Genomic DNA, 12048 nt, shown 5'->3' on the forward strand with positions numbered 1-12048 from the left:
TTCCAAAACTCCCCACACTCATTTCCCACAGATATAATCTGTGAACTCCAGTGTAAAATCTTTCTCTCTCCTTTTTTTTCCTCCTTGGAAGAGAAAAAGCAATATAATGTAACTTGTACTTTCAAAATAGTGTTACTTAAAGGGAAACAATAGGAAAAAAACAAACAAACATACAAAATTTCTGACTATGGTCTATTTTTTTCCCCCTTGAGAGTGTATGTTTATTTATTTACCAGGCAGGGGTTGCCTCTCTCTGTATGGATGAGTGGAAAGGTAAGGATGTGGCGGGGTACTACCAGCTCCCTCCCTCCCGCCCAGTGAGGTCTGGGCCTCTCCCATGGTTTTCCCTGCATGCGAAGTTCAGGGAAGGGAGATGGGGTGGTGATGCTCAGCACAGACTGTGTTCAGATTCTCCCCCTCTTCCAGACAAGCGAGAGTTCAACAGACCAAGAGAGAAAAATATTTGTGAGGGGGACGAGGGGGATAAGACAAAGGCTCGACAGCAATGTATCTGCAAACAATGGGCAGGACCAAGTGATGCACAAAAGCAATATTAGGGCTACTTTTTTTTAGGCCAGCTGAGTGTCCCCAAAGCTCATGTCCACCAGACTTCAGGAACTGCACAAGACAAAGGGGATGGAAAAGAGTATTAAGCAGAAAGACTTTGCTGGCTGCTGAAGAGGGACTTCTCTTCAGGTCCTTCACAGAAAAGGGCATCACAAAGGATGGACTCTGTTCCAAGAATGTCCTGGCACTGTTGATCCCAGCTGCCTGTGATGGCTTGAACTTCTTTCTGCTCTCATTGAGACACAAGAAGCTCCAGGAAAAGCCATCAGAAGTTTAGGTACAGCAAGGACCAAGTTTTGGTGATTATGTGCAGAAGAGAAGGCTCTTAATTAGGAAATAAAATAAACAACTATTGGGATACCAGCAAAATACAGTAGCTAAGGCAGGAAGGAAAAATTAAAGGAAAACTTGTAATTTCAGGCTCTTCAACACTGGGAAAATTTTTTAAGTCAAACACGAGGTGAGTGAGCTCTGTGAGTCCAGGGAGCTGCTCTCATACAGCAGCCTGTCGTGGTTTGGGCCTGGTTGGCAGCCAACCACAACGCAGCAGCTCTCTCTCCTTTCTCCGCCGGCAATGAGAAGGGACAGAGAGCCAGGCTTGGGGTTCGAGATAGGATTGGGATGGGGAAAAATCCCCCTTTATGATCACAAGCAAAAGGCAGACTCGTTAGGGGAAGAAAAAAAAGAACATACATTTATTACAGACACTAACAACACATAACAGAGTAGGACAGTGAGAAGCATTGCCACATCTTGAGAACACCTTCCCCCCACCCCTCCCTTCTTCCCGGGCTCAGTTCTGCTCCCGATATCTCTACCTCCTCCCCAAGTGGTGCAGGGGCAGGGAATGGGGGGGTGCAGTCAGCGCTGCCACTTCCTTCATCTTCGGTGAGGGGAGTGTCCAAAACTTGTTCCCCCTGCTCCATCGTGGTCCCCCTCTCACAGGAGACAGTCCTCCACAAACTTTCTCCAACATGAGTTCCTCCCATGGGCCGCAGCGTTCCCCACACTGCTCCGTCATGGGTCACTAACTTCCTCCGACTGGATTCTCTCCCACAGCTGCAGCCCTTCCCGAGCTGCTCTGGCGTGGGACACCCCCACATGCTGCAATCCTCCCAGTGCTGAATTACAGCAGCAGATCTCCCTTTTCCCACGGGACCCTGGCCTTCTTCGGGCACAGCACCTTGATCAGGCAAGCAGAAGCCACAGGTCATAAATCAATGTCTGCTCCACCGTAGATCTTCATGGGTGGCAGGGGGGGCCGCCCTGCTGTCTCACCACAGGATACAGGGGGGGCTCTGCTCCAGCACACCTCCCCCCTCCTTTCTTCCTCCATTCCTCCACTGACCTTGGTGTTCATGCAGCTGCAGCAACTCCTCCTCACAAGTCTCCCTGTCCGTCACCACGTCCCTTCTTAAATACGTTATCGCAGAGGCGCAGCTGATTGGCTCAATTTCCCAAACAGAAGTGGAGCTGACGTGGAGCTGGGGGATTTTCGAGAAGCTTCTCACAGGGGGCTGCCCCTATAGCCCCCTCCCCTGTCACCAAAAAACTCCACCACTCACTCAACCCAGGACACAGCCAAAAGCCAAGCCCAGACCACCCCTGCCGCAGCACCAGCCGCTTTGCACCCTTCAGTGAATTGCCAGGGAAGCGAAGGTGATCCCAGAGAAGGAGCTTTTATTTTCTTGGTTTTTTTCCCCCACATGCCCACCCCTTCCAGCAACCCAGTCAGCTATTTTCCAGACCACAAAACCTCCTTTCTGTACCTTGAGAGCAGAAGCAAACTTTAAGCAGGGGATAACCAACGTGCCCAGCTACTATGAAGCCCAACAAAAAGTCTGTCTGCTCTGACCATGAGTTCATGGCACTGGTTGGAAAACCAGAAAGCTCCCAACTGAAGATTTTCTTTGGGAGCAATTAATAAGTGCTTTGCAGTTTGATTTGCCTTATTAATTGGATGAGGGGAGTTAAAAGTGAAAACGCTGTATATGATTTTTTTAGGGTGTGGAGGAGAAGTTAACAGATGGAACTGACTAGTAACGTGCATCTTGCAAGCTGGGTTTCTGATAAACTTTCCTCCAAACAAAACCATTTTGGTGGCTTTGTTGTTGTTTAAAGTTGGGCTTCGAGCTGGCTGGTGGTGTGTCTGTGAGTTTGTCTGGACTGCGTGTGTGTGGGGAGGGAAGATGGAGAGGGAAGGGGTCAGAAGGGGGCAAGGTCGCTCACAAAACGGATCTCTTGCAACAAGGTGATGTCCTGGCAGCTCAGGAAGCGGATTGGGAAGGCATCAACCCTGGCACCATGTGTGTGTGTCCCCCTTGCAAGGCTTAGGGCAGTGCCTGGATGGGGGCTACTGCACCACTGCACCACATCACCCATGGGATTCAAAAGAAGAGAACCTGCCCTAAAATCCTTTCCCTGCCTCTACCACACCCTCAGTTTTCTGTAAAAAAAAAAAAAAAAAAACAAACAAACAAACAAAAAGAAACAAACAAACAAACAAAAAACCCACAACAAACAAACAAACAAACAAAACATATACTGATGAATTATCATGTGAAGGTGAGCTGATGGAAGTGCTACCACCCTGGAGAGCTGTAAATCCTCGCGGGGGGCTTGGCTGTGCCCCCCACATCCCTGCCCAGAATAAAAAAAAAAAAAAAAAAAAAAAAGACCCAGTAAATGCAGCCATGCAACTAACTGGCTGGGGGAAATCCGCCAAAGTGGGGGGTGCGGTGAGCTGGCTGTGTGGGAGAGGGGTTGCCTTCCTCCTTGAAGGAAAGGGGCACTTCTCCCTCTGTCAGGAGGGTGTTCTCAAGGTGTCTGTACTTTTTTTTTTTTTTTGTTAGGTCCTGCTCAAGGATGGTGTGGCTGCTCACACTGTGCTCACCAGGCTCCAAGGGGGTGTTGGAAAGAACAGAATTAGCCCATTTCTATGGACTTTTTGATTCTCTTAGCTACTAAAATCTTGAGGCATACAAACAAAATCTGAACTTAGAAGAGTACCTAAAATTTTCTCAAATATACATCAGGGAGAAATATTTTTATTTCATTAACAACATTACAACCATAGGAAATCCAAATGAAGTGAAAGAAGCAATTCCTCTCCTTCCTTCCTTCCTTCCTTCCTTCCTTCCTTCCTTCCTTCCTTCCTTCCTTCCTTCCTTCCTTCCTTCCTTCCTTCCTTCCTTCCTTCCTTCCTTCCTTCCTTCCTTCCTTCCTTCCTTCCTTCCTTCCGCCCTTCCTTCCGCCCTTCCTTCCTTCCTTCCTTCCTTCCTTCCTTCCTTCCTTCCTTCCTTCCTTCCTTCCTTCCTTCCTTCCTTCCTTCCTTCCTTCCTTCCTTCCTTCCTTCCTTCCTTCCTTCCTTCCTTCCTTCCTTCCTTCCTTCCTTCCTTCCTTCCTTCCTTCCTTCCTTCCTTCCTTCCTTCCTTCCTTCCTTCCGCCCTTCCTTCCTTCCTTCCTCCCTCCCTCCCTTCCTTCCTCCCTCCCTCCCTTCCTTCCTCCCTCCTTTCCTTCCTCCCTTCCTTCCTCCCTCCCTCCGTTCCTTCCTCCCTTACCATTTTCCTCCTTCCTTCCCTTTCCCCCTAGGAGCGGCAAGGCAGGGGATTCGGGGGAGCCTCGAGCCAGGGCTTCGCCACTGACCCCCGGGCAATCGCCCTTTCCCGTTTCAGACAATACATTTCCATTCCCGTCGTGTGCCTTTGTCCATTTGCAGAAAGAAAAGAGGGCTGAGTGACAGCTCCTGTTAGCCTGCATGAACAGATACCAATAAACCCTCCCAAAACCCGGACCTTAAAAAAAAAAAAAAAAAAAAGAGGAAAGGGAGAGAGGGAGAGAGCCACATGCCTATTTGCCTGCGGCTTATTATTAAGACACCTTCGCAACTTAAACGCTTTAAAGCAACCCAAATTAAATGGCAATTAAAAGCAAGTTACACCCTCTCCTATCTCCAGGCTTATCATTTGTGGAAGCTAGCCATCAGCAGAGCCACCCCGCCGGGAAATGCCATTTGGGCTGGCATCTTCTCTGCGGGCGGGTGACTCCCCCCTCCCCCCCCAACACCAAAAAAAAAAAAAAAAAAAAAAAAAAAAAAGCAAAGCTGCCTGGCAGCGGGCGGCCCCCCCGGCGCTCCCCGTGCCCAGCCCGCCGTCACTTCGAGGGGCTGCTGAGCCACTACCTGGGGACAGAGGCAGGGGGACAGGGGGGAGCTGAGCAGGCAGAGAGGGCTCATTCCCCGAGTGGCAACTCCTCAGACCCGTGTCACTAAAGAAATAAATATCGGACCCCTCCAGCTTTGCAACCCAGGGCTAACGCAGCCTCCGTGCGCTTCCATCACTAAAATATATCGGCACTTAGAAATGTCGAAGGGAAACCAGCTATCAGTGGTCTTTAGCTCACACGTTCCCTTCCCTCGCTTTCTTTCTCCTATATAGACAGATGTAATTCCGTAGATCTATATGTATTTTATGTACAATTCCATATAATATGTCACTGCAGTGATACTTTGTGGTCTCACCCTAGTTTTATGTTTGAAAATGCTATTTAAAGAAGCCTGTAAGATAGCATATTAGGAAGCTTTAAAAGCAGGTTGGAGTGTGGGGTGGACTTAAATTCGATGTAAATGCAAGGGTAAAAAAAAAAAAAAAAAAAACAAAAAAAAAAAAAAACAAACCAAACCAAACCACATAGTTTTCATTTAGAAAAAAAAATACAGTTAAACAGACACACATACAAATGTGCAATCTTAGATTCTGGTCAGTATTTAAAAGCAGTATAATCAACAGGAAGGAGCACTTACCTATTTAAAAGGATGGTTTAATAATATATATTAATATATATTAGCTTTATGTCTTCCCAATAAAATGTACACAAAATACCCCCTTCGATCAGATTAGCTCCCATGTTAGCCTGGGTAAGAAAAAGCATTCTAAAGAGTGGAGGAAAAAATGTATAAAAATGTTGAAAGAACCTACAGTTCCTTATTAGGCGAAGATACAATATTTATTCCTTGTCTCCTGGGATGAAGCTCCTCTATCTATTGTCCTCCCAGTTCTCAGTGCTGATGCTTAATTTTCAAAACTTCTATATTACCAAGGGACCTACGACATCAGCCAAAGAAATACCCAGCAAGTACAAAATCTGATCCAGGGAGCAGCTTTTGTGCAGAGGGAAAATTTTGTTCCTACAGGTTTTTAAGGAGGTGCATGGAAAAGCGAGAGATCTGATCTATGCAGATACATTGCAAATTCTCTCTGTCTGTAGAGATTTTTTCTAAAAAAAATTGGGGAAATACATGAACTTTGGATTTTTCAAATTTTTTCTCTTTTTTTTAAAAAAAAAAAAAAAAATTTGGAGAGGGGAATTTTATCCAGAGTTTTTTTTCTCTTTTTTTTTTTTTTTTTCGGAGAACCAAAAAATGTCAACTACCTTTCCAGGTCTCGTCCACGATGCAGAGGTATTTTGTGTGTGTGAGTGTGTGTGTGTGTGTGCGTGCGCGTGTGTGGATGTGTGTGTGCGTGTGTGTGCATATGTGTGTGTGTATGTGCCTGTGTGGTTGTTTCCATTTTTTTTTAAATCCATATTGGACCGTTACATTTAATTATAATCCGGCTTCAGAGATAACTTAAAGAAGTATAGAGAGAAAATTCGTTATGACATCTGTCGCCAGAAAGGGCAACTCATTACCACGTTAAAACCGTTGCCAGAACGAAAATCAGAATAATACCCCTAATAATATAATGAAGTGGAGAGAAATCACCACCAGCTCGCCAGGAATGGGGAGTTCTGACTAAAAAGCAGGACTCCCCTTTTCTTTCGAAACGCAGGAAAAGGAGGGGGGGGGGGGAATTTTGGATCTGATTCGTTATTTTAAAAAGAAAGAAAAATAGGGGTTCAAAAAAAAAAAAAAAAAAGAAGGGAAGGAAGGAAGAAAGGAAGGCAAGCAGGCGGCAAAGCTTTCTCAATGTGTAAGGCTGGAACATAGGGACGGGACTTGTGTGTATTCGCGGTAGTTTCCTCTGTTTGATGACTTTTTTTGTGTCAGCCCCAGATATTACAGCTGTGATCAGGAGGTGGATGGATAGATGGATGGATGGACAGATAGATAGATAGTTTTTATTTCAGTGCGTGGATTCCTTTCACTTGACGGTATTAAGGGCAGGCTGAGCTGTTTATGATTTTTTGAACAGACCTTTATGGCACCAGCCCAAGGTAGGAAAGGATCTTTTGTTGCTGGGGTTGCCGCTCGCAGGCTTAGACGGTTCTGCAGGGGGAGAAGCTATGCAGGACAGCGTGCTTGGAAGAACCGCACCCGGGGTTTTCCATGACAAACCTCCAGTTTTGGGGTCTTCTTTTCACTTCTTCCTTTCAGATACGTCATGACGGATCAAACAGTTACCGTTTGATGCAGCTTGGATGCCTGGAGTCTGTGGCCAACTCGACCGTCGCCTATTCCTCCTCATCTCCTCTCACTTACTCTACCACGGGCACCGAGTTCGCCTCCCCGTACTTCTCCACTAACCACCAGTACACCCCACTGCACCACCAGTCCTTCCACTACGAGTTCCAACACAGCCACCCGGCAGTCAACCCCGACGCTTACTCCTTGAACTCTCTCCATCACTCCCAGCAATACTACCAGCAGATCCACCATGGGGAACCCACTGATTTTATCAACCTGCACAATGCGCGGGCACTCAAGTCCTCTTGCTTGGACGAGCAGAGGAGAGAGCTGGGGTGCTTAGATGCTTACCGCCGCCACGACCTGTCTCTTATGAGCCATGGATCCCAGTATGGGATGCATCCAGATCAAAGACTCCTGCCAGGACCAAGCCTCGGGCTTGCAGCCTCGGGAGCAGACGATTTGCAGGTAAATAGCGTGCGATCTCCTTTCGAGGCACCTTCTTCTCCCCTCCCCCTGCCCCGGTCCCCCCCCCCCCCCCCCCCCCATCCCGCACCCTCCCCATTTTCCTCTGCTCAGAATAGCTCATACAAAGGAGGGAAGATTCATCTAAAATCCGATCCAGAGCCCGTCCCCTCTAGAATAGTAGCAACAAAAAAATTTTTTTTTTTTGGGGGGGGGGGAAGGGAGAAAAAGAAAAAAAGAAAAAAAAAAAAAGCAAGTGGTCTTTCTTGGCCAAACAACAGCCAAAAAAAAAAAAAAACGCAAACAAACAAACGCGCGCCTGAGTTCCCCGCGTGGCTTGTGTCTCCGTGATGGCTGAGACCGTGGGACTCATCCAGAGATAACGGGGTGCGTGTGTGCCTGTGCGGGTCCGTGTGTGCGTGTGCCAGCCCTTACCAAAGTCGCACAGAAACCCAACACAACCAAACTCATCTTCTTGCTTTTCCTAAACTTTTCCTTTCTTCCGGTCAACGGAACCGTTTAAACAACTTGCACCGACAGAGCAGGCAAATGTGTTAAGGAAGGGACGGAGTAGGAAAAGAAAAAAAAGCCAGGGCAGGAAATAAATCTGCTTTCCGACATACATACAAAGGCAAACCTTCCGTTGAACTCCGAGGCGTGAGGCAGGGAAGAAATAAACGGGAGGAAAGGTTCGGCAGAAATATTCAGTATCACAAAAATCCCTCTCAATACCTAATCAAGTTGTTAATAAGGAGAGAGATAAGAGCAGATAAAGCTGCATTCATCTATCTACATGTCTAATCATTAATCTATTCCACCCTAAGCGGCATCTGGACCCATAAAAAAAAAAAACTTCTATGTATCAAAACCTCAGCTTTATCCGCTCAGAAATCCTTTCCCCCGCACTAAAAATTCACCTCCGGTAAATTGAGAGGGTTGCTTGAAGGAAATTTGTTGCCAAAATTGAAAACAACGCCCTCCTGTACCTAACACCCATTTCGAAAAGTCCCCCAAATCAAAAGCAAACCTTCCTTCTCCCGACGAGCGGAGGAACTAAGGGCTTCCCGATCCGCGGGGAGACAGACAAAACCGTATTTACTGTACTTACTTTTCCCCCAAATCTCGCTCCCAGCCATACAAAGCTCTCTATGTTGGTCTTTCCAAAAAGACATAGCGGTCAAAGGCTCGGGAAAAAAACCCGAAGTTTGTAAAACTAAGAAGGTTTACTTTGTTCCTTTAAAAACAAAACAAAACAAAAAACCCCAAACCTCTATTTATACCGGAGAAAATAAATATTTTCCTTCCTTTTTAAAATTTTCTTTTTCTTTTTTTTTTTTTTTTTTTTTTAAGGAGGAAAACAATCCAACAACCCAACAAGAAAGAATGTTATCTTTTATATCTCTGAGGAGGAAACCCTAACTATTTAAATCTTGCATTCTCCATTAAAATTCACTATATAATTTTATCCTCTGTGGCCATTTTTTGTTTACATTTTTCACAAGGATCTCCTTATGTTACCCCCCTCAAAAAAAAAAAAAAATCTGCCATTCACTGCTCAGCCCAACTAAAACCTATTTACTCCTTTTTATAACCACGTCTGCTGCTGATTTTTTTGTATCTGTACAAATTTTTTTTCTTTGGCAGGCACAAAGCCTTGTATTTTTCAAAAGAGGGGATTAGGAACGTTTGCAAGACAGCAGACAATGCCTAAATCCCGGGCAAAAAAGCACCATAGTTTATCCAATTTTCGACTTAGTGCCATTCAACTGGTCATTTATGCAATGTCATCCGACCAAACAACATGTTTCCCTTTTTTTAAAAAAAAAAAAAAAAAAAAAAAAGAGAGAGAGAGAGAGAGAGAGAGATTGGTTAAGCTGCTAGAAGAACATTCTTTTTAAAATTTATTTAAAGAAGAAAAGTATCAACATCTTTTCTTCGTAAAATATCAATTTTTCGATCACGCTTTATTAGAAAGTAAGAGACTTACGTCTTTGTACCCAATCTTTTCTTTATTTTTCCTCCTCCCTCTTCTGTTCGGGAGAAGAGGGAGTGTACTGAGGTATCGAAAAGCCTGAGCAGTGAGAAGTTGAAAATATTAATATTTGTCGTTATGATTGAGATGATTCAGAACAACCTTGGGCTTTTGCGAATATCACCTTGGGCTTAGAGGGAAGCGTTTTGATGGCGAACAGAAACAGGACTGTACACAAATACTTTTAAACCAAAAATTGTGGTCTAACCAGTCTTCCCCTTTCTCCCTAGTCTTTCTTTTTAAAACGTTCATCAGCATATGCCTCATTTCAAATGCAACAAATGTAAATATACTTTTCCCTGCACAGAATTTTAAGTGAATGTCCAATAGTTTCGAGGGCGGTTTAAGTCAGCCTAACAGATGCAAACAGTCTTGGAGCTGGAGTGGCATCTTTCAGTGCCCTAAAAAGATTTTCCATGGGCAACAAAGAAAACTGTCACACCTTTTCCCATCACCGCTTTAATTTATGCTCAGTCGCCAAGTTTTTTTCATATTGATTTCATAATCACTTTAAGGCAGAACACTTAAAATAAAAAAGAGCCTTGAAAAGGAAGGTCTTACAGGGCCAGCGCCAATATGGTGAAAGTGGGGGAGAGAGCCAGGACTGTAAAGGTTGTTTTGTAAAGTGGGGTTTTTATTATGCACCGACTCTCTCCGCATTTACTTAACTCTTCACGGGCTGTTGAGTAGGTTAACACCCTTAAAGGCCTCTTTCATGTCCAATACCTCGTTTGTTTGTAGAGGAAAATGCGTCTTTAACACATTTCCACTGGGCAAAGATTTAGGTTTGGTTTGTTGTGTTTTTTTAACCCCAACATAAGGAAAAAACCAAAGAAAACCCAACCCTTTCAAGTCTTTTATCATTCCAATAAAAATATTTAGTAAGGAGGGCGAAGATCCCCAAATAATCAGCCTTGTAACTGGAGAATAAAGAAGTGAGATCTCTTCGGATGTGCACCAGAAGCCCTAGGCAGGTTTTTGGATGGTTCTTCACCCCACACTCACACATGGTGCCTCTGTGTGTGCACACAGATGCATATTCATCTCCACCTATGTGCGGACACACACATTGTTACAACACCCTTACGACTCTGTGTAGCCGGCAAAGCCCAATAGGTCGCCTGTTGTTTGTGCTCTTTGTCTACTTCTGTGCACACTTTGTAAGTCGGTATATATGTGTCACGAAACGTATATATGAATTTAGCTGCGTGTATATATATAAATATACAGCTAAACGTACAAAAATACTATATAAAAGTGTGTTTTCATTTTTGTGCGTGCAACTATAGAGCAGAAACACACTTCTTTCAAGAGTACTTGTTTGTCTCTCTATCCTGCCACATAACTGCCGACCTAAGTCCTCGGTTCAAGAGAAACTCGCATTTAAATGGCAATGAAAGCGATAATTATTCTGAATTTCATGGGGTAGGGGCAGACTGCAGCATGGCGGTGAGATTTCCCCAGAGCACTTCAGTTCGAGGAGAGAAATTGTGTTTTTCCAGTTCACCTTAACTATTGTTCCTGGGCGAGCCATGTAACAAAGCAAAAGCTGTGTGATCTCTCTGTGGGTTTCTGTGTCTGATTTCTTTCTTCCCTTTCTTTTCTTTTTTTTCCCCTCATTACTTAAGAGCTCAGTGGAGGCACAGTGTGGACTTGTACTGAACGGGCAAGGAGGTGTGATAAGAAGAGGTAAGAGGTTACAAATACTTGCGTCTATCAATTTTGGTAAACATAAACCTCTCTTCATTTCTTTCTCTCTCTCCCTCTTCCACTGTTCAGCATACTTTGGATTTACTGCCGAAATAGTGATAATTTGACATTTAACAGAAGTACGTCCAAAACAGCTTAGAGCACTTCACATTTCACAGTCCATTTGCACTTTACAAACGATCAGTTCCTCGGGAGCTCTCGGATACTCCCGCTGAATCCAGACCTTTCTTAACTCCTTTTATCATTCCCCGTTTAACGGAGTTGATCCCTGATAGTTTGAGAAACGTGCTCCCTGTTACATTGGCAGTTTGATCTCGTGTGGGAAAAGGAAGGAGCTTTTTTGGAAATGTGGTTTCAGTAGCGCTACAGACCGGTGTGGAACTCGCTTTTGAGTGTCACTTCATTTGATAACCATCTGTCAATGCAAATATCTAGCGTCAAAGTTAGAGAAAAGATTTGAAACTCTTGTTAAATACGCATTTCTTCAGCTTTTGCGAAAGCTGAGTGTTCTGGGAAGTTTATTACCGTCGTTTACCCTGAAGAGAAACAAAAGTCGTCTAAAGGCCTAACGTAGGAACACAGTTCTTACAAGTTTAAATTCATACTTTCATCCATAATGAGAAATGGATAACGCAGTCGGAAAGAGGACACTTCGCTCCTCAGCCTCTTGGAAGGCATGTTTCTTGGCGCACTCTTGCCTTTCCTCATTCATTATACCCATTAAGAAAAAAAAAAAAAAAAAAAAAAAAAAAAAAAAAAAAAGGGGTATTTAGCAGCTACTTGAGGAGACGCGATGCTATCGCGGCAGAGAGCTGCCGCTTAGCCACCACGCCCCTCGGCAAACTTTCACGGGGAAAAAAAAAAGAGTCTC

General features: G+C 44.6%; 1 protein-coding gene across 3 annotated transcripts in view; it reads left to right on the forward strand.

Moving 5' to 3' along the window:
- The first annotated feature begins 5961 nt into the window (after nucleotides 1-5961).
- The window catches only part of TFAP2D (transcription factor AP-2 delta), a 55667-nt gene continuing 49580 nt past the window's right edge, over nucleotides 5962-12048 (forward strand). The window contains exons 1-3 of one of the 3 annotated variants that reach the window (XM_033005060.2): nucleotides 5962-6025; nucleotides 6941-7438; nucleotides 11096-11156. In XM_033005060.2, coding sequence (XP_032860951.1) covers nucleotides 5987-6025; nucleotides 6941-7438; nucleotides 11096-11156 — 598 coding nt within the window. In that variant the 5' untranslated portion in view covers nucleotides 5962-5986. Of the gene's footprint in view, nucleotides 6026-6561; nucleotides 7439-11095; nucleotides 11157-12048 lie in introns of those variants that run through there. The other 2 variants (XM_033005061.2, XM_033005058.2) reach the window with 2 other exon arrangements.

This window comes from Tyto alba, unplaced genomic scaffold (genome assembly GCF_018691265.1).
Source record: "Tyto alba isolate M040663 unplaced genomic scaffold, T.alba_DEE_v4.0 Super-Scaffold_40, whole genome shotgun sequence".
Classification (NCBI taxonomy): Eukaryota; Metazoa; Chordata; class Aves; order Strigiformes; family Tytonidae; genus Tyto; species Tyto alba.